Source organism: Manacus vitellinus, unplaced genomic scaffold (assembly GCF_001715985.3).
Source record: "Manacus vitellinus isolate BGI_N305 unplaced genomic scaffold, ASM171598v3 scaffold_67_pilon, whole genome shotgun sequence".
Classification (NCBI taxonomy): domain Eukaryota; kingdom Metazoa; phylum Chordata; class Aves; order Passeriformes; family Pipridae; genus Manacus; species Manacus vitellinus.
Window position 1 is genome coordinate 222,229 of NW_021940737.1, and position 26,744 is coordinate 248,972.

The 26,744-nt window shown below is 38.7% G+C and overlaps 1 protein-coding gene across 4 annotated transcripts in view; it reads right to left on the minus strand.

Annotated features, from left to right (window-relative positions):
- PRKACB (protein kinase cAMP-activated catalytic subunit beta) overlaps positions 1–6,933 on the minus strand; it is a 35,884-nt gene extending 28,951 nt beyond the window's left edge. The window contains exons 1-2 of one of the 4 annotated variants that reach the window (XM_018083743.3): positions 6,787–6,933; positions 5,015–5,106 (exon numbers count right to left, since the gene is read on the minus strand). In XM_018083743.3, coding sequence (XP_017939232.1) covers positions 5,015–5,106; positions 6,787–6,788 — 94 coding nt within the window. In that variant the 5' untranslated portion in view covers positions 6,789–6,933. Of the gene's footprint in view, positions 1–1,419; positions 1,814–5,014; positions 5,196–6,786 lie in introns of those variants that run through there. The other 3 variants (XM_018083742.2, XM_018083745.2, XM_018083747.2) reach the window with 3 other exon arrangements.
- Positions 6,934–26,744: the final 19,811 nt, after the last annotated feature.

A 26,744-nucleotide genomic window follows, 5' to 3' on the forward strand; every position in this document is an offset into this window, starting at 1 on the left:
ATGCAGTCAGGGAGGCTGTGGGTTCTTCCTGCTCCCCACGGAGGCTGGGCAGGGCAGGTGCTGGCAGGGACAGGTGCTGGCAGGGACAGGTGCTGGCAGGGAGGCTGCAATGCCTCGTGTCCCTGAGGGGCAGTGCAGGCCAGCTGGGGACCTGCGTGGCCACACCAGCTCCCCAGCAGCATCCCCAGAGGCTGGGCCGGCACTTGCAGAGGCAGCGCCTTCAGCTTTACTAACCAGTCAGCAGTGATGCTGCACCACGGATTTCCGTGCTGGATGTACAAAGTACTGAAACACCGTCTGAATAACTGTACCTGCTTTGACATTTGTATTTTGTACTTTGCACAGCAAGGAAACGACAGCCACGCTTTCCATTCTGGGGAAGATGACCTCAACACATTTGTATGAGATAAGTATAGACAAGCTGATATTAGATAAGGCAGTGGGATAACTCCTCCCACTCTATGTCATGCCATGAACACAAGTGAAACCTTTGTAAAAATGGTCCCTTAAATTTGTAGAATGAAGCAAAACCACACAGACAAACCCCATAGACATGATTAACTGTTCTTTCTTTTCAAGAAATCCCTGCCTCGAGTCATTTTCTAAAGCTCCAGACTATCTGTTTGAAACACAAAGGCATCAATTAGAAAACTAGCATATTTGGGCTTTTTGCAAACAATTTTCAAAGGATATCTTTTTCCAAGGAAACAAACATACAGTGTTCATATATTTAAAACCAACTTTCAATAATATTCCAAGCAAGAATATAGTACTTCATAATTCCATTATATTCAAAGTACCTTATAATAAGTAGTCACAGTGGTTTTGGAAAGTAAATACCTGCCTGATAAGTTTACTAGATCTATTATAGCATCTCATTTCAAATGAGACTGCCCTCCCCTATCTCCATGAATGACCTCAACTATTCTGCTATCCCAGTATTTAAAAGACTAAAAATCATAGAAGAATAAGCTGGTTCAGATGAAAAACAACAAATACCTGTCTAGAATTTTTAGGTAACAATTACAATTATTTCAGAAGGCCTCTCTGATTTGTATTAATTAACATTAAATAATTTATTATGAGTGGCACAGAAAATTAAGTGAACCGACATGTATATATTCAATTAAAAATTTTTCAAATCAGATTCTGTGCCTTAATGATTTGTAAGTTATTTCTAAAAGAAAGCTTTAAAATAAAGCACTAAATACCAGTTATCCAAAGCAAACAGTTTAATAATAAACTGCAAACCTTTAAGGCTAGTAATTTTAAATAGAAACCCACAGTGAGTCGATTACAAAAACAAAGAAATCAGCAGTCGATGTAGCTATGCAGACAAGAAAGGGAAACCTGGTAGATTTTCCCTGCTTATGAAGACAGAACAAAAAAACAGTGTCAAAGGGAATAAAAAAGACTTACCATTCATGCTGAAAAGCTAGTTGTCAGAAACATATTGCTCCTAATATTAATCCAACAGCTGATGAAGTATGTTAGTCTCTCAGATCAGTGCTTCAATCTCTAAACACACTTATACACTAACTAGAGAGAGCACAGAGAATCCAGAGAGCTGCTCTTCCTTATGAGCTCCTTGTGATGCAAAAAACTACGAAGCACAAGATACCAGCAGAATATCAAAATCAATATTCAGGACAGGGGTATTTGGGTTTCCTCATGAACTACTACTGTTCTGACCAATGCTACCTATTCATGTCTAAAGCAACTCAAAATGGCAGGGGAAAAAAGCATGCAAACACCAGGAGGGTTTAAGATGTTCTCAATTATATCAAGCACTGGTTGTTTCCATGGCAACCTTAGACCAGAATTATCTGTTGACTTGTACCCAACTAGTAGTTATTCTAAAGCTTTAAGCAATTCATACAGTGTGCTCTGTACATTATTTCATATTTCACATGCATTTTTCTCTCTTCACACACACACTCATATAATATATAGTAATTATTCAGCTAAATCTCTATACATCATTCCACAGTATTTGAAAGTATACTGGTATTATTCTGAATCAGAGACCAAATAATATTCCTTTGACTGTTCATCACCCATCCATTTTCAATTTAGAGACTATGAAGATGACAGATGGACTAGTGTTGCCTCTCCTGACCATTTCAGTTATCCAAGTTGTTAATGTGTTCTCTTATGCAGATTTGGAAAATACTCGTACCAGTTCAAGAATAAAAGATTCATGCTGATCTTACTGGCTCTATGTTCAAAACCAAGCAGCCTCATTTTCCTTTGCTTTCCCACTTCAATCATTCAAAGAGCAACAAGCAACTAATAAAACGAAACAAAAATCAAAATGCAGGTTCCATATAGCTGCAAGTGGTCACAGTCAAGACATCTACAGGAAGACTGAAAAGCATCGTTCTGATGGCTCCCATCTGTCCCTGTCACCCTGGGGCTGTGCAGCACCACTGACCTGGTTCCCAGGCCCGGCTCCACAATCACACGTGTGCTCAGGCAGCTTTTGCAAACAGATTCCAAGGCCCGTGGTGCCCTGAGTCAGCTCTGCCCTTCTGGACTTTGAGGAATTTACAGAACACACTCATTTCGGGCAATGATCAAGAATCCAAGGCACACTGGAGAAACCACATGCTTTATATATCAAAATAACAGAGCAATGATGGCAAATTTCAAAATCAACCACTGAAAAACCCCTAAGGCCATAGACCACAAGGCAATTTATTTAAACCCACAACACCAGGCGACTGACAACACAAAGTCCACCCAACAAGCACAGCTCCTTCCCCTGCAGCAAACCCAGAGCTTCAGCAGGAACTGCTTGTGAAAGAATAGACACAGACCTGTTACTGTATTTCATTACAGCAGATGGTATCAGTATATTAACTTCCTGTTCAAATGGATTCCACCTCAAGCCTAAAATAACAAAAATTTTGAGAAGTTATTTTCCAAACTTTTTTCAGGAATTAAGAGTGCTTTTGCCTTGAACTTCTGAGAGTAATTCACGCTGTCTGCCATGTAGGTTCACCTAAAACCTTATATCTCTAAGTTGCAGTGATACGGACAAAATAGTTGAGAATATTCAAATATCCTTATAAGACAAACACCAGCATGTTTCTAAAACACTGCTTATTCATTAAACTTTTTGTGAAATTAATCTACAACCTGAATTCAGTGACACTAAGCAATTCTATGACATTGAACTCTTGGGTATTAAAAAAACCACAAACAAACAAAACAACCTCCAAACAAATGAACAAAAACCTAAACCAAAACAAACAAAAGAACCCCAACACCTTGTTTCTCTTTTATGTTTCACAAAGAATTTTCACAGAAGATGTATTTTTCTGAAGATCTAATTAGGAGTCAGGAGTAGAGAGAAATACTCCCTTCCCTGTACTCCTTATTTTCTCTATCACTCCAGCTAAATGTGGACTTAGTTCATGGGTACCTACAGTAATTATTATTTTTTTAAATAATCTAGAAATTGAAAGTAAAGTTTCAGGATAAAGATTCAGAATTTCACCTCAAAACCAAAGCTGCATAGACACCCACTATTCAGCTACCAGCTCAGCAACTTCAGCTCAGAACACTGCATGCAACCACTCTGCTTAATTATGACTTAAAATAGCATTCACAGAACAGCCATTTTCACCACGTTTATCAAGAGACACGACAGTCCATTTCCTCATCAAACATGTCACATGAGGAAGCCTGCCTTAAATAGAGGGGAAAAAAGTACAGACTTGTACACAAACAGGTCACAATTTGTAAGTGTCAGTAGGTCAATACCATTTTTTTCTTCATGTTATATAAACAGAAATGCTTCAGTGTTATTTTTTCAAATAGCTATTTACATAAAAAAGAGCTTCTACATAAACACAAGTATGTGTCTATTTTTACCAAGCTGAAAGTATTTTGGAGAAGTGGAAGCTCAGAATTTATGCACTTTCATCATTTATCTTCCCAACAAAACGAGTCAATTCTTTCCTATCTCATTTGGGAGACCTAGATTCAATCTATTTTAGGTCAATGCATTAACACCTTTTTGTTTCCCTGTTTACTGCTTATCCTCTGAGAACAGATTCACTCCCTACTCATATAACATTTTAAGTTGCAAGCAAGATGTATAAACACTGGTTTTCTTCATGGTAACACTGTGATGTTAAGCATTTCCAACACAGCCTATCTTCAACTGAAATAATTGTGCTATCTCAAACCCATCAATGAATCTGAAATTTGGAACAAAATTATCATAAATTACCATATTGTAACATTTTAAAATGAGTATTTAACCAGACACAAGAATTGCTCTGCAAAATACTGCATGGCTTTAAAATTAAAAATTAAAAAAAAAAAAGAAAATCAAACATCAATTTGTTTAGATTGAGATTTTTTTGAAATCTCTCTTATTAGCCAAAATACAACCATGAAAACTTTTTAACCATACAAATACTGTAAACTGTTCGCTAATTAAGAAATTAACGCTAATGATAACCAGCATTCCTACACTAAGTTAATATGTAATAGTTAAAATCAAACAGAATGTTATATTGCTTACACTATATAAAGCATTTCTAATGTATATATCCCTTAAAATAGAACCATGAATGATGAAAACCCCTATAATTAGAAGTTTAATCTGTGCAGCAACGTCTACCCATTTGAAAGTTTAAACATTTAAACAGTCTTTAGTTAAGAGTTTTCTATTTCTGCTAAACTCGCTGATTTCATTTGAAAATAAAGGAAGTACTTTAGAAGTAAGAACTGGGGCAAGGGCTTGCCAAAACAAGTCAACTGTGCTTTGAAAGAAAAGAAGGAATAGGGGATAAATTCTCCTGCCAGCCAGCAGTTCATGAAGCAGCCCCATGTCCCCTGCCTGATGCAATGTGCTGTCCTTCACACCGATACCTTCAGGTGAGGAGCTGGAAATGTATCACCCGTCGGTGTTCAGCCTTGATCACAAACACACAAGTGCTTCCCTTAGGAGGCAAACTGAACTGCAAACATCTCTCAGCGAACCAAGCCCACTACTTACTCTCTGCATCCCACCGGGCAGTGAATTCAGAGCACCGTGGGCTCTCCCTGTCCTGAGTGCCTTTCTGCTCCTGTGCACCATGCTTGGAGTGCCTATGGAAGAGGCGATTAGCAAAACCCTCCAGTCTCTGCAGCGCGGTGCCCGTGCCCTGGTGACACGGCCCCTCCCTGGGCGCTGCCATCCGCACTCCCAGGGCTGGCCCAGAGGCGCAGAGAACCTGGCCGGGGAGCGGGACAGCCCGGCCCCACAGAGCTGAGCACGGGGCAGCTTCCTGGCCCAGAGAACCTGGCCGGGGAGCGGGACAGCCCGGCCCCACAGAGCTGAGCACGGGGCAGCTTCCTGGCCCAGAGGCGCAGAGAACCTGGCCGGGAGCGGGACAGCCCGGCCCCACAGAGCTGAGCACGGGGCAGCTTCCTGCCGGCAGCGGGGCCACCACTGCTCTGCTCCGCTTCCTGCGGAGAGAAGCTCTCAGGGACTGCCTTATACTCCCAAAGGTCTCTTCTCATGGAAACTGAAAAGTGGTTTGTTTCTTAAAAAACAAACAAAACAGCACTCATTCCTCTAGCCTACGTTCTCGTAGCTTTTGAACGCGTTACATTTTATATTTAAATATAAATAAATTTTATGTTAGAATACTATAAACATCTTGTTCAGAAGTAAAGATCAGAAGGCAGGTATATATTTTTTTAATTTACCACAACCACGTGTGAAAAAAAACAAAAGTGACTTATTCTGCAGTTCCTCCCTTGTTATTGAGAAATCATCATAGCAAACAAAACCAGCTGGAATCTAATCATTAGTAATCTCATGCTTTCAGCTAATCAACTTTCTAAGCAAGGAAGTTACTTGCAACCACAACTGAATAAGCTTATTTTAATATGGGGTGGAAAAAAGGTATTATTTTCCTCCTTTGAGGGAAACCAGTCTGAAGAAGTTGAATTCTATTGTACATATAAACAAAACTGCATTATACTTTTTCAAACTGGGTTCTACTTTCTCTAAGAATGAACCAAATGCATTTAACTTTTTGGAGAATACAATTTAGTTCTTTCACAAGAAAGAGTATTTTCAATACATCGGTATTTTCATACTTTCAGTATTTTAAATATTTTTGAGTACTTTCAACTGTGGAGTAAGTCTAGAAAGCATATTTTTTAACAGCACAAAACATAAGGAAAATAAAGTGATAGCTGTATTTAACATTACATTAGTTTGCAAATGATGTGATTTTGCATGCCTACAATGGGTAATACTAAATATTAATTTTTGTGAAAATGAAAATAAATACATTAGACCGGTTTTCCAGTATATCCTTCGCACATCTATGATGTGGCTTCTTAAAAATTTAGGCTATTCTTAAGAAAGATTGAAATAACTTTTCCACAATCTGTCTCCTGCCTTACAGTCAACACGTGTTAAAGACATACCTCTCATTTTTCACCACCATACTTCTCACTGCATAGTTTTCAAATGTCAGCAGATACCCACCCTTGGACATTACATAACCATTTCATAACAGCCCTGTGCCTCAGAAAAAAACCTCCTGATGACAAACTGCCCACGACCATGATCAAACAATCCAAATGCCGACAGACAGACTGCACGGATCTGGCCGTCCTTCCTAGCAGGCACCGCGACACTCGTGGGGGGCCTTGGCCACACCACAGATTACTTTTCTAGACTCTTTGCTTTTAGGCTCCACACACTCTGGAAATGTAAATTCTTTCTCCAGCACCTGTTCAAAATTTGGAACCAACTGTCTAAATGCTTACATTTTACACAGTCATTTGTAAATCCAGGTGAGCACCAGATATCTTGGAGGTGACCAGGCTGCTTTCCTGTCAGGGCCTGGTGCCTCAACCCTCCCTGGAAGCCACCTCATTACATGTGCCACCTTATGCCTTCCAGCTGTTCACCTGCTCTGTTCCAAGATCAATTATGACATCCATAACATCCCATCGGTTCAAGGCTTTGCTGCCATAAACAAGAGCTAGTGAAGACCAGGAGGATGTGCTTGCCTTACCAGGGGTCACAAACAGGCAGAGGGGATATATTATATGCTATACGTTACCACTTTATGACAGAGTAATGTTACGCACCTTCCATACAGCAACATAAAAAGTGCTTACACAACATCAAGATACTTATTTCCCTGCCTGGTGAACTTTGCAGGACTGAAGAGCCCCTCTGGAATTATACAGACATGCTCTCCCTGTAGCTCACTGCAAATCTTTGGGCATTCAGGAAACTCTTCCAAGAGACTTAATATTCTTCCTATATTTGTCTGTTTTCTCCAGTAAACGAAGCCCCCTGGTATGATGGTGTGCTCGTCTTGTCCCTCTCCTCTCCCATGGTACTGAGCCTTTACACTGTCATCCTTTGCACAGTTCTTCAACTAAAACATTTTGTTTCCCTGATCTAAGAGAGCAATTTACAAAATTCACATTGCTTCACATGACATAAGTTAGAGGCTGCCAGCCATCTAGAGTCCATAGAGGGATGTGGAAACCGCCACAGGGCAAATGTGCCCAGCAAAATTCAGAGCTCTGAAATGCACCCAAATGACTAACCTGGACACTTGAATGAGGTGTCAAAAATTGGAATCAGAAATACCTGTCCTGTGAGATTACAGAAGTGCACTGGTTTAAGTGAAAACAGGTTACCAAAAAGGAATTGTTAGAAGAGTTCCTAAAAGAAAGCATGAATTTGCCAGAATTTTACAAACCGCTGCCAGCGAACACAGTTACAGAAATTCTGCACATGTAAAACCTGAAAAGAAAGTGCTGGTTATATTCGTACAGGTAGTGATACACTTTCCTAATCTAGGCAATTGCTCAATGACAATACAAAATACTAACACACTGATTTTATGGGAAACCCACATCCTACATGGTCTTCAACATCTTCAAATGAAGTCCATGATTTTTAAAGGTGGAACTTCCTATTTCCTTTTACTTAATCTTTCATCTTATTGACACTCCAGTGTTCCAATTAATTTATCCACAGTAAGTATTTTATATGCTATATATGAAGAACAGAGCCCAAAATAGAATCTAAATTTCTGTTCTACGAGAGATAGCAAAGTTCCAACTCTTGCAGCCAAAGTTAACACTGAAATGTTAAGAATTTCCTTTCAGCAGAAATTTTATTTTTGCTAAATTCTAGCCACAGAGTCTTCACATTATTTTAAAACACATTAAAAACTCCAAGCAGTGGGTAAGAGATTCAACCATGAATCTGAACGTTGCATGCTCAAGGTCTGGTATTTTGATAAATATTATTTCAGTAAAAACTTTTAAGCTGCTCTCCCACAGTTTAATAAAAAGCAACATAATGATGACAGCCATAGACAAGGGCTAACATAGTGGTCCTCTAAGCTGATAAAGGCAACCAAGCCATTTATACTTTTCCTGATGGCCAACCCATAACCTTGTGCACATCTGCCAGGGTCTGCTGCCCTGTAACAGGTAACGAAGAGCACTATAACCCAGGCACAGACCTCCCAGCTCCTTGCTGAAAAACAGTCAGGAATCATGGAGCTACGTGGACAATTTATTTTTCATCATCTCAGCTAAAACATCATTTCTCAATGACTAAGAAGCAATTCTGCCCTACCAGTCAAGCCTTAAAAGCGAAGGATTAAGAAAGTGAGCCCCCTCCTCTCCTCCCAGGACCCCGCTGTTGAGTAACAGCATGTCACTGTATGGTGACACTTCCCTGGGAGAACACGGAACGTGGCCCTAAAGGATAACGTGGGCACTTCTCTATACTCAAGCAAACCAGGACTGTGCAAACAATGACATTCTCTAGTGTTTAACAAAGGTCAATACCTTGAATACCTTGAGTATCTTGCAGTCAAGAACAGGAGTTTTAAGACAATTAACCGTATTCCTTGACAGAACCGTGAAAAATGGATTTATGATGCTAACAAATTTCAGATCACCTACAGCTAACCAAAATTCAGGTTTTAATTCCAAATCCTGAAACTTAGTATCTTCCTGGTTTCATGTTTTATTTCTCTAAATAAAAATATTCTATCTTCTTATTTTAAATATTAAACATAATATTAAATTTAAATATTTCTTAATTTCACAGGAGGTCTTTATCTGCATTAAAAAAAGACATCTTGTGACATTTTATGCATATTTTCTTTGTAATCTGTGGAAAAAATAACTTGAAGAAACCTTATAAATGAATAATGAAGAACTTTTTTTTTCTAGAGGTTAGAGAAAGTTTATTTATTTGCTTTAAAAATTGATGGCTGGATGAAACACCTTTTCCTTTATGTATCAGTTATTTCAAGAATGAAAGATGAAAATACAACTTAAGTATTTATTATTTATTACAAAAGGACTGAGCAATTACTTGATACAAAGTGTTAGGGAGGGATCCTCCATTTTTAAGAGCTTGGGAATCTTGCTGAATTTTCCAGGTATCTTACTGATCAATAAAGAAGGTATTTTTAAGTCAAAAGATGCAGCCAACACATTTCATAAAAAGAAAACAATTTACCTGTCTAATTTTGAATTAGAAAATACAAAAGTTTATAAGCATTTAATGACTCAAATTTGTTACCTGACATACACTAAAGAACCTAGACTGTCTTTGCTATAAGCCTGAGGCAATACGTGTGGTATTTTTCTAGTTGTTATATAAACCTTGAGAGAAAAGGATGTAAAACAAAGTATACAGATAGCCATTTTGTAACTTAACCCCCCCAAACATTTTCACCAGAAATTATGTAATGGAACAAAATCCATTTTGAATCCTGCCAGGCATGCATATTTCAGAAGGAATTATGGGTAGAAGCAGAGGCAGAAAAAGGCTCTTGAAAAAGCAGATGTGTTTTCACTATACATCCAGCACTATGCCACGAGGTTGCACTTCTCCTTGAACACACGGAAGGAGGAGCAGTGTTTGCTCACAGCTTACAGATTCGATGGCTCTCCATTTTGAAACAGAGATTTTTCAAAATAAACACCACCAGTAACTTCATTGTTGACTAAAACCCAGGAAAGCAACCCCATGCGCTCTTGGTGTACCTTTACGCCTCCATTTTTGACTAACAAGGTTAACCCTTCCTCGAGAGTCCCTGCGAGAGCTGCGCCGAGGCTGGGGCTGCAGCACTGCTATAAATAGGACTGCCAGGAAGAAGGTGTTGCTATGGAAACGCTGGTCATATTTCTATTTTGACTCAGTAGGCCTCTACTGGCATCTGCTGTACACCAGCCTAACTGCAGCACACATCTAATGCCTTCAGATCTCCTCAGGAAGCATACATTTAGGCTTGCATGGTCCAACAGCATCATTTACTTGTTAACCAGGATGATACAAAATGAATAAAAAAATAAGTAAGAACCTGGTGAAAAAAAAAGAAAAACGTCAAATTTGGCATCTGATTTTTCATATGCAAGCTAAGAGTTCTCACTCTTCCCATCAGTTTTCTTGTCAAAATTTGACAAATTCATCATCTAAGATGATGCGATTTTCGATGTGCACATACCATGGCAGCAGATCAAGGTTCCTCACTTCTACCAATGTATTACCTGGCCTTTTTGAAATCAAATACCTTGTGGTCATAGTCCCAAATCTAGTGCACACAAGTAGGGGACAGAGGTCTCATTATAAAAGCCAAATCCTCCACAAAACTGTCCAATTTGTCAAGGAGAACTGGATTTCTCTCCTAACACATCACCTTCTCTGTGCTTTTCACACAGCTTCCATCAAGGTGCTGTGCTCACTGGTGATTGCCATATGGCAGTTCAGACCACAAGATCGATGTTTTCAGAATGAGAATACAAATTATACAGCTGCTCCATAATAAAGCAAAGGTTAGCCAAGAACCATTTTTGAAACAGCTGCTTTCCCATAAGTACAAGAAATCTGAAAGTACGTGCAAAATTTGCTTGGTCCATGCCTTTTCAAAATCACAAGCTACTCAAATAACCCTCCATAGTTACTTTCTAGCACAATTTCAGGCAGTTTGACACACAATCAGAAGTTTTGCACAAAGCTTGCTACTTTTCAGCAAAAGAGAAAATAAGTGGATTTTGTCTCTCTGAAAAACCTAACAGCAGACAAAGGTTTTGGTCCACTTAATTTACATCAAACTAATTACTAATGTCGATTAGTAATGAGCATTAATAGGTTATTGATCCAAAAAGAGTAAGATAAAATGCCTGAATTAGAAGAACCACATGGACATTTTGGTCAGCGTCTGACTGGGCTCAAGGAGAAGTCACCCCCAGTTCTGGCTGCTCTCCCAGAACAAGGATGTTGAAGACCCGGCTCACACAGAAACCACAAAGGCCCCTGCAGGCAAGCAGCTGCTGTGCAGAGGATCTTGGCTACCAGAAGCCTTGGATAGAGGAGCTCTGCTTCTCCTACAGTCTGCAGGTTTGGTCTGTTCTTCCTTGGTTTAGTCACTTAGCACTACAAGGAACTGCCCCATACGAGGCACGCTTGGGTTTGAAAACCCCGGAGTCAGAGTGCCTCACATAACTAATTATTACTAACTCTGAGAGATCTGGAGTCACATTTAGAGGTAATTTTTGATATGAGAAACTGAGAGGAAGAGAAGAGACAGCAGTAAAATGTTCACCTAAACTAAAATCTTGTAGGCAAAAATTATTCACAATATTAGCAGCTACACTCTACTATCGGATCTGTACCGTAGAGTAAAAGACCAGAATACTAAATATTAGAGTAACTGGAGCCACTTTAATACCTCTTTCAGGAAGCCTATCTGCATTTTAAATGACCAGCACATTTCCTAGAGAAAAAAATGAACAAAACCAACTGACTCCACCTCGAGCTAAATATTTTAAATTCATACCTTTGTTTTCCTCCAAAACGGGAGTGTTCTTTGATTATATGACACTTAGGTTCAATTAAAAAATATCCAAATAAGAAAGAAAGCAAACCCAAAGTAACTCCAATGGAAGGGATAGTGCTTTTTCATGGAATGGAAGAGTATACAGAGTGCAAACTAGAATACAGTAGTGGCTTCCATAAAGTATGGTGTGAAGTACCAAACATTGGCCATGTGCTGTGGAGATGATCTCACCACTGTACAGACCCTGTATTCCAGTGCCTCCCCCACAGACTACAGGTTACCCTGGAGAGCATCCTGCTCCCCCACTCCTGCCACCCTGCTCAGCTTCAGAGATTCCCCAAACCAGTGGGATGACTAAAGCAGCTGGAGTGGAAAATGGCATTAAATCCCTGCCAGCAGAGAGCCTGCTGCTGGCCACAGGACAAGGGCTGCCCAGCGTGTGAGAGGGCATTTCGAGGGTCACTCTGTGCTCCTCACACACGCTGGGCCAAGCAAGCAGAGTCTGTTACAGGAACTTGCATGAGTGCAGAGGCATCTGAAGTAAAGCTCAGACAACAGCATTTCTCTATATACTGAAGTTAATTACACCACATTTACAAAATTTATGTTAGCCTGCACTTAAATAACAAATGCCGTCTGCTGGTTTAAGACCAAACAAAGTGTGAGGTACAGAAACTGCAATACTGAACAATAAATTTTAAAAGTACTCAGTCATTCACGTGTCATATGTTGGATAAACACAACTACATATATCAGATTTTTTAGAGGGGAAATAATTCACACACCAACATCCTAATTACTGGCTATTTTTCTTAGTGAGGCAGCAGCAAAGTGCACAGATCTTACTTTTTCCCCCCATCTGTGATGTGTTTTAATTTATAAATTATATCCACTTTGTTTCACTTAAGGTGAACTTATTCACTAGCAGTCTGAATATATTCTTAAATTGTATTTATATTTGCATATAACAGAAATAATTTACCAAGTTAAAAGAAAAAAAGAAACATTTCCCTTTTGCTATTTATGAAATGTGTTTTCCAGCTATCAGTAAGCAACAGGCATTTACTTCTCAGTCCACAGTATCCTTTGGCATTTCCCAAGTGTTACTTTACAATAAAGGCCAAACAACTAAAGCTTGGACAGGTAGAATGGTCAGATCTACCTTACACTCTTACACTTACTAAGAATGAGAGAAACACATGACCACAAATATATTTAATTTATTTTTATATTTGTTTAAAAACACAGGAAAGCAGAAAGCACTTTCCAGGATAGAAATCCTACAAGAAGAAATGCACAGTGTTTCCTCTCTTCTTTTTTATGCATAAAATACCCCACTACTTGTAATTCTCTGAACAAAGTCAAACAATTCCCATGGCATGTCAGCTCTGCATGCACTATGAATGTCAGCAAAGATATAATGCCTTAATACTGTATCCTCAAGCAGCCTCAACCTTTCAATTGTATTTTCACTTTCAAAGCAAAACGATCAAAGATTTTTTTTAATAAGATCAAAAGAAACTAGTGATTCCTTCACCAGCTTACACAGAATAAGTTACAAGCTGTGCTGAACATAAAATTTTTGCTTATTTTTAGTGCAAAAATCAGTGCTTGATAATACACAACATCTTTATTCCGAGAAGTCTGACAATTCTACGCTTTGCTTAAAACCCAAATATTTTCTTTCTAGTAAGCAGGTTTTCATTATGCTGACTAGCTGTGATAGAGCTCACTTGATTAGATTTCACAAAAAATAAACTTTTCCACCATTCAACAATATTTAAACTAAGAAACAATTTTAAATCAAATGTAATGTAAACTTTTAACTGACAGGTTAAATCACAGTAAATCTTCAAGTTAGTTTTTAATTAGATACAAGAACATCCATTAGTTGTAATTGTATTTACCTTTCATTTTCTCTGAAGAGAAACAGGAACAAAGAATAATTAAACATGCTTTCTGAAAATCACTGCATTTCATACTGCGAATTGCTACTAAAAGTAGCTTCTCACAGTAGTCACCTCAAAGCACTGACAGTCAAGCCCATCCCCTCCTGGCCAAGAATCCCATGGGAGTTTTCCCTGCCAATGTGCAGGCCAGTACACACTTCCCCTGCACACTGTGCCCACCTGCACTGCACACTGCAACCCCTGGAGAACAGAGCACTGCCCAGCCAGCCCTCCCCACTGGGGCAGCTCCTGCCAAGAGCTGCCAATGCTACCCTTAATCTTGTAGCAGTCACATCATAGCATAGGCCATCCTAACCATGATTACTCCAAAATAAAGGAAAAGTTTTGAAGTCTATCTCATGATAGCATCTTGCAGGCCCTTCTATTTTCTGGGAAGTAAAAACCCCTCTAATTCAGCAGAGCTGGAAGACATGTTATCTCTTGAGTTTGTTATCTTCCTTTACTTGAACCATTTTGAGAAAAACACTTAAAAGTTTGTAACTAGGCAGAGGCTTCATTTCTTCCTCCTGGAAGAACAACCATGTTTCCCTTTGAGCCAGTCTCAGATGCTCATAATTCTTCCTAACAAGCTCAATACAGAGTTGTTATTTCTGGGAGTCACATGGCATGTGGGAAGGTTCTGGTTTTCTTCCAATTCCTCTCATGTTAAACTCTATCCAAGAAAACTGCCAAAATGAGGTACCAGCTGCAATACATTGGGCAATTTTTTCTAAACTTATTTCCACTATAAGATCCACCTCCCTCCACTCTTGGGGGGGTGGGTGGAAGGAAACACATGGCATCCCATTTAAGCAAAATATCAAAATAATGAACTCAGTAATTGCAATAACTGAGCCCTGTCCTCATCTTTCCTATATGATAAAAAAAAGCCCAACATCTAAATTACACAGAAATAAAAGCCTAAATGAATACTTATCTGAAGTGGAAATGACTGCTTATGTATTACTAGGTAACCTACTCTGACATTCCCATTCCTCTGCCTCCGTGAAGTCGATACTTTCAGAAGTAAATATCAACTGATTTGTCAGCCAAATAAGGCAAATGTAGCATTACTGTAATTTTTGAAAACACTGCTGATACCCAATTTTTCTGAAAAGTTGTGCAAGGCTAACAAAGCTAATATTGTCTAATGCAACTCTGCCCAGTTCCTGGAGGTTTGTTGGGCATTCAGGATGTCAAACATGGCCAAGTTCTGAAGATGAATGGCTTTTGGGAGTCCATGTTGAATGTGATTCTAAGTTCTACTCAGTCTGAAATCTACACTTGCATTACCTTTTCAGGCACACCTTAAATCTATGCAACCCCTACTATTTTCACCAAAGTAAAATACTGTTTAGGCACACTGAATACAGTTTCTTACAGAACTTTTCAGAGGGTAGAATGAATAGATAGATCCTGGAAAACAACTCAAAATATTACTTTTGAGTCCTTAATGATCCAATTTGGAACCTATCAAGGTGCCAAAGACACCCCAGGGCTAAAATGCATATATGGAAAGATGGGTAGGAAGAGAAAAGAGGATATAGGCAGAAGGTGACCATGAAGGATATTATTTAAACTAACTCAAATTTTGCTGCTCTTTCCTTTGCAAAAACAAAAGCAGTACTAGATTTTATAACCTTTGCTCACCTTCTGTCCTTTTTGAAGATTCATTTGTGACAATTACTGGATTAACTACATCTCTGCACACTTATTATCTTCAGGTATATGTTCATTAAGACCTGTGCCCATGAGGTAATGAAGAGCAGATTAAATCCAGCAGTAATCCACACTCCATCAGTGCTGCAGCCTCAGCAGCTCTGCGTTAGTCCCCCAGCAGCAGCAGTGTCTGCGCAGCACCAGCCCCCTGGAGAACAGGGTTCTGCACCCAGGGAAAACACACCAGACAGATGGCAGGCTCCAAAGGTATCTTAGCTCCCTGCTTTTTGTAGGATAACTCTGGGACTCTAGGACATAACCATGAACTCTAGGAACAGAGCAGCAAATTCTCATAACTGAAAAGCTACACCACGAGTTCCAATTCAAGAACAGTCTTTATCAAAAGCACCTCATTAATGCTCATCACCACCCTCCACCAAGACTGGAGCATTTAAAACTGTATATAGTTCCTCAATCTACTATTTCATAGAATTAACAACAAAGACTTGGCAAATTGCCCAAAAGCAAACACAGGATCCCAAATTACTTTACACCTCTTACACTTCCTTCATATGCATTCACTTGGATGTAGCTTATTGAGCTCCTTCCTAACACTCTACACAGCCTACACAGAAAAGTTTCTTTTACTCCTGAATTACAACAACTCCAGCTAGAAGATCAAAGCTTTATGCACTGCTGGAAAACTTGCAGCCCCATAGCCATTCATGTTGAAACACAACTTTCTAAGGAAAGTGGGTACGTATATACTCACTCTAAGAAAAGGAAAAGGAAGGCTGATATCCTGGGTACAAATTTGTTCTTAAAGCAACCACCTCAAGGAACACAAATAAGAAAAGAATACTTTCAGTAGAACTCCAAACAAAACCATAACTAACAACCCTGATAATAAAATGCTGGCAAGTCACCTACAATAGATTTGAAAATAGCAGGGCAACAAACTTAGCATGAACTTTTAACTCTTCTCCTTTTCTACAAAGACAAATTCTTCTCTATACTATTAAAAAAATGCAATTCATGCCTCGTGGTAAATATTTTAATTCCAAACATCATATATGAACATCATTATACAAATATACATTAGGTAGTGTTTTTGAAAAGCAGAATCTCTCTCCTCCTTCCACTCCTTTGGTCAGTTTTTACTGAAATTCTTTGGTTCAGGCCCTTAAGGGAGTGAATTCACGTGCACAGATACAGTTCTCCAGACACTGGCCACCGTCCCTTGGAGACACTGTCACCCCTTGGAGACACTGTCACTCCTTGGAGACACTGTCACCCCTTGGAGACAGTCACTCCTTGGAGACACTGTCACCCCTTGGAGACAGTCACCCCTTGGAGACACTGTCACCCCTTGGAGACACTGTCACCCCTTGGAGACACTGTCACTCCTTGGAGACACTGTCACCCCTTGGAGACACTGTCACCCCTTGGAGACACTGTCCCCCCTTGGAGACACTGCCACTCCTTGGAGACACTGCCACTCCTTGGAGACACTGTCACCCTTTGGAGACACTGTCACCCCTTGGAGACACTGCCACTCCTTGGAGACACTGTCACCCCTTGGAGACACTGTCACCCCTTGGAGACAGTCACCCCTTGGAGACACTGTCACTCCTTGGAGACACTGTCACCCCTTGGAGACACTGCCACTCCTTGGAGACACTGTCACCCCTTGGAGACACTGCCACCCCTTGGAGACACTGTCACCCCTTGGAGACAGTCACCCCTTGGAGACACTGTCACCCCTTGGAGACAGTCACCCCTTGGAGACACTGTCACCCCTTGGAGACAGTCACTCCTTGGAGACACTGTCACCCTTTGGAGACACTGTCACCCCTTGGAGACACTGCCACTCCTCACACCTTGCACAGTGTGAGAGGGGCTGAGCCCTGGGGCTCCCTCTGCCTTTCTCCAAAGCATCCTTTTGCACCCCTGCTTTTGCAAATACCTCTTTGATATAATTTTGTCCCACATATTATACTTTTAAGTATTTTTCAGTTCAGTCTGACTGCTCAATATGCCAAAATCTCTAATCATACATTCCACCTGTTCTCATTAATTTATGTGGTCTAAAAATAATTGGTAGCCTGAAATTTAATAGAAAACTAAGTCAAATACATGGAAACAATTTCAAATAAAATTGACTGGGTTTTGTTTAAATTAAAAAGAAGACTTATTTTGGTGTTTCATATGCTTACATTGGCATCCTCAAGTTCAAACATTGTTGTTAAATTTTTTTTTCATCAGACAAGAAGACGGATTAACATTAGACTTCTGACAGTAAACAATTTAAACTGGCTGACATATTACAGATTAAGAGAATCGGTATTATAAAGAAAAAAAGGACATATTTAATAAGGTCTGATTTTTGTCCTAAATAAAAAAAAAAACCAAATTAGACCCTCCTAAGAAAACATGTTGAGTGAAATAGATCTTTTAAAGGTATGATAGTAATATTTACACCAGCAACTTTGAGATTAATCATTGTTACAACAGGTTGAAATATGACACAACTATGACACAAACATGGGGAACGTAACAGTATTAGAATACACCAGAATGTTGCAAACACTCAGTCAAAAATTAGAATTTTGCAACAGAACTGGGGGGAGGAAAGGGAGAAAAAAAGCAGAGGAAGGGCTAATAGCAAGGAATTGAGTCCTGACGCAAGACTGCTCTAGGGAGCTGACACAAGGCAGAGGCAAAAGTGATCCAAGGAGCTAAGGAAGGACAGGAGGAGGGTTCTGCATCTGAGCAGGCAAAACTTCAGTTTGAGGGTAAGTTAGAAAGCAAGAAAAGGCACCTTCACCAGTATTGTCTCAAACAATTACAACAGTTTTAGTCTCTCATATCATTAAAATATGTATATATATATGTTGTACAATGCAAGCCCCCAAAGTGTAGTGCAGGCAAAGTTTTTCCAGATAAAAAGAGGTCTGGTCTATTACTGTTGATGGAGAAGAAAATAGCCTAACCCCTCACTGCCCCAATTCTTCAGCCATTTAAACTTAAAGGACAATACTCCACGTCTATATAAAATTCCACACTTAATTCTGTTTTAAACATTAATTTTAGAAGGTCAAAGGCCAAAAACTGATTTAACACAATCTCATTATCTCAACTTTTTTTCATTTCAGTTCTCAAACTTAATGAAAACTTAATTTAGTTACTGACTGCCAACTGGGCGCAAATGAAAGACAAAACACCCACTTCTTCAATATTCTTCAATATTTTAGCAACGTCTGACTTGGCAATAGCTGACTCAAATATGAATACCAAACTACAGATACACTTCAGGCATGCTGAGAAAATGAACCCCAACATTAATGTTTGCTAAATCTGTTTTGCTGTCCTGCTTCATTTGTACCTGATACTGCTATAGATAACAATTAAAATGTTCAAGTTGTAAAACTTGGTGGCTGCAGCGTCACTAACATGTTGATGTCTTCATATGAAGTAAAAGAAAATAAAAAAATCTGACCTTGGCGTGCTGTCTCTTCAGCCAGAGCCAAGACTGCAGCATGAAGTGAGCTGAGGAAGCCCCAGCACTGCTGCTGCTTGGCTCACAGGCTGAGCAACCAAAGAGCCACAGTCTACTGAGGACTGTGTTTGTCAGTGGCTGCCACCAAAGGGTACTCCCCTGGAGTACTCCCCTGATATCTCCATGGTGCTGCTTGCCATTGGTATTTTTGTCTGTAACTCTCAAACTGAATTACTGCAAGCGACAATTACACATATTTATGCTCAAAACCCAAACTACAATCAGAATACACCACCACAATGCTCCGATGGAACCATGGAACCAACCAGTTTAGCAGCATTTCATCTGCTCTCCTTAGATTTATCTGTTGTATTTTACAGCAGCCTTCGCCCTAAAAAACACCAAAACTCTTCACTGCCTTGGCAACTCTTACTTTATCCATTTTCACAACTATGATAATTTGGTGAGGTGAAATCCTGATAGAAAAGTTCTAACATTTAACTTGGACCACATGCAGTGGGGATAAAGAGATCCCAACTGACCATTACAAAATAAATATTAACTTACCCATAACATTTGAGTCGTGATTCCATGATTGCAGAGTAAGAAAGGTGAAGACTGTTTTCCAGTAGTTGATATATTTTTAATAAGAAACACTTAATAAGTTTTGAAAAGCTTGTAAACTTAACACACAGGAAAACAATAATTATTTCTTTGGTGTTGAATGTAAGTTCACAGAAAAAACATTTACAAAACAAAATACCATTAATATGATTCTGAGCTCATGACTTGCAGCATACATCTCATTTTCTTTTGCAATAGCTGGACATTTTCAGGACTAAAATGAAGCAGATGGAGTTTCCCCAGCTCGCTCATTTTGAAAAGGGATTTACACAATTCACCTGAGTTTTATTTCAGGTTTTTATTATTAACACACATAAAAGCTTAAAACACAGCCAGAATGGATACTACAGGACTCCACTGCGAGGCACTTTACCCAGGAACACATAGGAAACCTCCTCTGCAACAGAAGCCAAAAGTTTGCAAAGTACTTTCCCAGAGTCCATTTAGATTTAAAAATAGATAAGTAGTATTATGATACAGCAGTCACATGTGGTACATTTGATCTATTTTGAGCTAAAATTAATAAGCACTTTGAGAATGTGAAGTAAATTGATATACTAATTGCCATAAAATAAGGTGTAGTTTTCTCTCTGTAACAGACTTGCCAATTCACATGCATGACTGGCAAAAAAATGAATATACACATTATTTTAAGTTACTAGAAGTGTTACTATAAGCCTATGGTAATTATAAGAAGTCACTTCACTGTATTGCTGTGTGTCTAGGTCTTTTAAAGAGTTAATTGTTTAATAAATGTTTGCAGTTACTTGCCAGTTTTCAGATGAAAGGTGCTTAATAGTGCCAACTAATTTTAAAAGCTAATGGTTTTCCCAGAAGCGCCATTTCCCCTAACAGGCATTCAGAAATGGTTAAAAGCCATAGGACTGTTAAGCCTGATTGAATTGCCTCTGCCTTGTTTTTCTGGAACATCGGGAATGAGAAGTAAGGATTTAGACAATCATATGACTCCCAAGTTTAACAGCCCAGATTTTCAGTGCATCAAGCCTACATAGGAAGGTCAACAAATACTGTGCTTTGACCTCGGATAAGAGTCAAATAGTATCTACAAGCAACTCTCCTACTGTGATACCACAGCCTGACATATTTCTGTTGTTCCTACAAAACACAGACAGGTGGGCTTTTAACAGGGTTTTTAGGAGCACTTCTGAGTTTAGAAAAAAGAACTCTCTAAGAGTTCCAGAGAACAATAGCTTAGCACCAGTACCTATTCCCTTTCCCATGATCCCAAACTGTCTTTGTTAAACTTGATGTAATATCTATCCAAACTGATGTCTTCTCAAAATTTTTAATAAAATTCCTCTAACTTGAACATAAAAACATACAAGCTACAAGCTTTGCCACTGAAAAAGCTACTATATTACCTCTTAGCTTTATTGTACATTCTAAAAATAATAACCAGAAATTCAACTGACACTGGATAAAGTGAACTAAACCGCTGTCAACCTACTGTCATACTAATTATGAATGTTTCTGAATAAAGACAGGAAATGACTAGTAAAAGTTACTGCCTTTTCACAGAAAGACATTTACAAATCAAACTGTATAAACAAGTACTTGTCTACATAACTTAAACAGAAAACTATGTTTTAAAGACATGATTTATATTTCATATTTTGGTATTCAAAGGCATTAAAAAGCCAGGATTAGCATCTTTTTAGTAACCCCTGCATGATCCTCTTTCACATGTTTTTTTTTTATAACAGATGCAGTCATGTATTCTTTATTCCACAGACTGGTACCTCCTGCAGAACAGTGTATTGAACTACCCTGGCACTCATTTGGGATTAGGCAGTGAAGGAAATGCATCCTTTGAGCTCCTTTGTGTAGGATGGGAAGATCTACACAATTCTGGGAGCGGGACCAAGTGGCCCCCAGCAGCACCAGGACACACTGGACACACTGCTACTGAAGGCTACTCAACAACACCCTTGAGGAGACACTAGCCTTGCTCTGTGACAGCTTATTTAAACCATACTATTTGCAGTTGCAGGTACTGGTTTTTTTTATCCCCATGATGATCAAATGGTATGTGGGTGCCTATTTCATAAAGAAGAAGAAATAAAGTTATTAGAATGATAAGAAAATAAGCAGGGAGGAAATTCAGGTTATATTTAATTTTCGACCCACTGCATTGGTAAAGTTTTGGTAACAAATTAAGTAACTTTCACATAGAACTTCAACAGAAAATAGTTTGAAGATATGCGTGTGTGTACACTATTGTACAAATTCCAATTTGAACAAAATCATAATAGAGAGATAAAACAGAGCTAGATAGAAAGACAGCTTGGAAAAAAGGTGCAATAAAAACCACAAAGGGTGTGTGCATGTGTGTCTGTGCTAATTACATCTGAAAGAAGTTCAAGAGGAATCGTAAGAAGAACACACAGGAATAAAAGTTCAATTCCTCAACAAAACCCTTCTCCTCCCTCCTCCCCTCCATGAGACTGATTTTAATTTGCCCAAGCAAGGAATCCTTCAATTGTTATCAGAGCTATACAGGTATAAAAATTCATTTTTTAAGCTGACTCTTTATTATGGACAATAAAGGTCTGGCAGAATTGGAAAAGTTGCAACAGCATTTTTTTAAAGCTTATAAATTTACATAAGAATTGCAAACTTTCTTAGCAGCAAGAAAGCATCAGTTTTGCAAAATAAACTGATACACTTTATATCTGGTGGCCTCTGATCACAAGCTCTGAGAAGTTGTTTCCATAGAGAAAGCATATATTGGTATTTAACTGCCCAGGAAAGGAAAATGACATATCAGCTGAAAATTCACATCTCAGCCTGTTGATAGAAATAATAAGCCATAACATGAAAGCAAAGAAACATGACTAGGTGATAGAGCAAAAAAATCTTTGGGACAGTACATACCTTTATATCTCTGTCAGCCAAGAAAAACCCCAGGCTCCCCACACAAATAAATGCACATTGCTGCCTATCTGACCTGAGCTGGCTGCTTGTTTCCATCACCCACTCGTCACTGGAACAGAAGAAACAGGGGAGGGGCTGCTCTCTGCAGAGCATCTTGATTTGGTCCTGGGCATTTACAAAGAACTATAAAATTCTACCTCTACAAAGAAATAAATGTGCAAAGTCCACAGTAAGGCTTCTTTAGCCGTGCTCAGCCAAAAAACACCTTCCTGTGTTTTTCACAGGCTGTGTTCCACTGCTGGCTCCAATTCTCCCTGGGGCTCCCTTGCTGTGTCTTCAATTCCCCTCAGAAACACAGGCACACATCTTCACCAAAGGATACAACCCTACACAAGTGCTACAGTTCTCCTGCCTGAAACAGTTCAGCAGTGTGCTGCCTGCTTTTTTAATTTGAAAACATTAATTTGATTGGTTTGAATTTTGGTGGGGTTTTTTTGTTTTATTTAGCAAAACCAGGAAAGTTGCATTTCCATCCTTCACTTTCACTAAAAATTTATCCAACCCATAATGTCACAAGCGTCACAGTAAGAGGTAGCATAAGAAGGGTTTGAATAATCCTACTCTTACCAAATAAAGTAAGACACTGAAAACCACACTGAAATAACGTAATCTTTAGGCAAAGCAAATTTTAACTAATAACTAGTAGTTCAAAATACTAAAATGCATAGGTTTTAACCTGCAATAGACTTCACCATTTACTAATTAAAGCAACATTATTATCCTGAAATATGAGATTAAAGTATCTCCTTGAAATACAAAGTGTTAAAAAGCACCCAATGACACCCTGTTTCAAGAAGATGTACCTATCAGTTTTCTTTTTTAAAAGTGGAAATGTCTTCCTGATTACCTGAACAGGTGCAGAATTTCCAAACTGTACCTGAACAGGTACAGTTTAGTATGAATGACTGACAATCTTGGCTGTACCAGAATTTAGGAGACAAAAGACAAAACAGGAGACAGGGACAAGGTATATAAACACCTGTTGGCAGGAAAGCCACATCCAAAATTCAAAATATTTTCTTTTCGTGAGAATCTTAGTAGTGCTTGTCATTAAAATAACTCAGTGGAAAGAAAGTAACAGAAAATACTCTTCAATAAAGAAGATATTCACATCTTTTACGTTGCTACATGTGCTAAAATAGAAACACTGAATTAAGACAAACTGTCTTGATCCTCATAAACTAATTTGTTCCTAAGATATATTCTCTTTGTTAATACATCCCAAGTAATACTGAAACATATAGCTTGAATGAATGAAAATGCTGTACTTCCATCGTCTAACAGAAGACCAGAATATCAGATTTCACCGTAAAAAGATTTTCAGTTTCCTAAAGTCTTCTTAAAAATGCTTTTATTAAGAGGCTAAAATTCTTTGAGGTAAGACACAAGTCAATTGTACCATGCTAGCATGAACAAGTGCCAGGAGAACAACAGCAGAAAAGCAAATTCTTTACCTATTAATGAACATAGTTTAAAAAATTCAACTTCGACGATAAATGTACAATTTTTTCTACCCTTAACCAGACACCCAAATTCAAAATATAACTACCACACCACCAGCAGCAGACTGCAAATAATTTATGGCATATTTACAAGGATGTTACATACATTATGTTCAGATCAAAATTGCTGGGTTTGGAATAGCAGTGTGACCCACACATATTGGGACTCAAATGAAAAACCAAAAAATTCTCTAAGAGAATAAATATTTCAAATACACTTTATTCCCTTTTATATAAATAAATCAAATACACCTGCTAAAAAAAAACAACCAAACAAAAAGCCACCAAAAAACCCACCAACAAACCACAACATATTAAAAGACTTTCCCTTGAAACAGGCTTCTTATATTGGCTGCCTTATCAAAATTGGTGGCTAAGATGTGAATGGAACAAGAACTGACCATCATCTCCACTCTTTTGTACATTTCCTTGTAAAAAGGTAAAACTGATATCTGATTTCCTGTTATATCTCACATAACTCTACAGACTATTCAGGTACATTACAGAATTTTAAATTACTAATACACGAAGGCTTTAAGATGCAACTGTTGATATATTAGTGACCACTTCTTCCCATTTTTCTAACTTCAACTCCAATGTATCACTCACCAACATCATATTTGTCAAAATACAATAAAATGTTTACAAACAGTGATATTGCCTAGAACATAATCATATTTGTTGTAATAAAACTGTTATTCTCCTCACTTTCTCTAACCCCAAAAATCACAATGATATGGAGGGAGGGTTGTTCGTTCGGGTTTTTTGTGTTTTGTTTTGTTTGATGAGGTGAAATCCTGATAGAAAAGTTCTAACATTTAACTTGGACCACGTGCAGTGGGGATAAAAAGATCCCAACTGACCATTACAAAATAAATATTAACTTATCCATAACATTTGAGCCACCCATCTCTTTAGAAGCTTGTTGTTTTCAGGAGCTAAAGTGGTATTACGAAGTTGTTCCCTTCAGAAGAGTTGGGATTATGTGCTGGTGGGTTTTGGGTTTGGTTTTGTGTTTTCTCTTTTTAAGCAGATGTTTGAAACCATGTCGTTTATTAAAGAAGAACTTATGTTAAGTAACTGATGGCAGAAATACAGAACATAAGTAACTGTTGTGCTTTTCAACCATAGGACAGTGTTGTATGATGATCTGGTTGAATTTCTAAATTGGCCGTAGCCCCAATTACTTCTTGCTATTGCTTAAAGTGTTTTTTTTCAGGACCACTTTTAGAAGCAATTTTATAATTTCTGGTGGGCAAGAGCTTTCAGAGTAGAACCTGATTTCTGCTGGCATGATGGTTTTTTTTGAAAAAAACCCCAAACATGTTTGTACTGTCTCCAGCTTGAGGTTTGAGGCTATAATTATGAAACAATCTTCTACTTGCTGCTCGTGGAGTACTTACATGACCAATTTTCTTTGGCAGTAAAGCTGACTTGAAAAAATCCTGCCCTTACCAGCCCTGCTGCTCTGCTCAGAGCTACAATTTGCTGCTCCTCCTGTGCTGATACAGCTGTTCAAGGACTGCTCTGAAGTGCCACCAAAATAGTTAAGACCTTTGCCCCCACCTGGCCTGGCTGTTTTAACCCTTTAATTTCATGGACCTCCCTTAAAACACTGCCCCACCTTGTGCTGGGCTGATAAAAAGCAGGGATGTGAAACAAGGGTGAAATGCTGCTGCAAGTGGATTTTGCCATCGAAGAACACACACTTAAGTGTTTCACTGAAGGGAAGGAGAAAGCACTAGTGTTGTGTGGTATTGATCTCAGTTTTTAGATACGTTAACATAAGACAGTTTTTAATTTGAGGGACTCTTTGGAGCCTTCTCTTGAACCACAGATGCTGCTGACTGACTGAGTAATGATATGCATCACCATACCATTCTCAAATACTACCAGCAAAAGTTGTCCCATTTTTACTTACAACTGAGACCAAAACAGTTTTTGTATCATTTTAGTTCTGTTAAATGTGATTACCCTCATGGTTGTCAGAGCACAATCTATTTTGACCAAGATCACTAGTCTTCCTCTTCATATTTTTAATTGCTCCAGAATGTACTCAAGTATTTGTTAGGACAAATAAAACTGGAAGATGACTAATACACACACACTCATTTTAGATCCAGCATGTGAGTAGGCAGTAACAGGAGGAAGAGATGCACAGAACTGTGCAGCAGCACGAGGAGATGTGACAGAATCCATACTGAAGTTACCCTAAACGATACTGTAAGGCCATAGGTATGAGCATGGCAAATTTACTATGATCTTTGACAAAAAAAATGAAGGCACCTCTTGCATTTACCTTTTCTGCAGCTGAACTGTATTTTCCACCTAATGGTGAAGATATTGATTTTCTGCAGGATGTATTTTTCACCTAAAGTGAAAATAAAGTTTGTAGCCTACTGCTATGAACCCTACCCTAATGTCCCTTCTTTCAGAAGATAACTTGTAGTAGTTCTGCCTTTCTTTGTGTGAAAATAATTCCAAACAGAAAATAGTAGTTGGCTGATTTTCCACAGTTCTATTCAGAACACTATAATTTTCTCCACCAACTAAATCAACTCGTTCATTTCCACTAATACACACAAACTTACTTGTTCTGCTGCCAGTCCTGTTGTTCACAAGACTAGCCCAGAACACATGGCTGAGGAAACAGAGGAGTCGATGTTCAGTATGGAGAGCATCTAAGTGCAAGCCTTTCACATGCAGC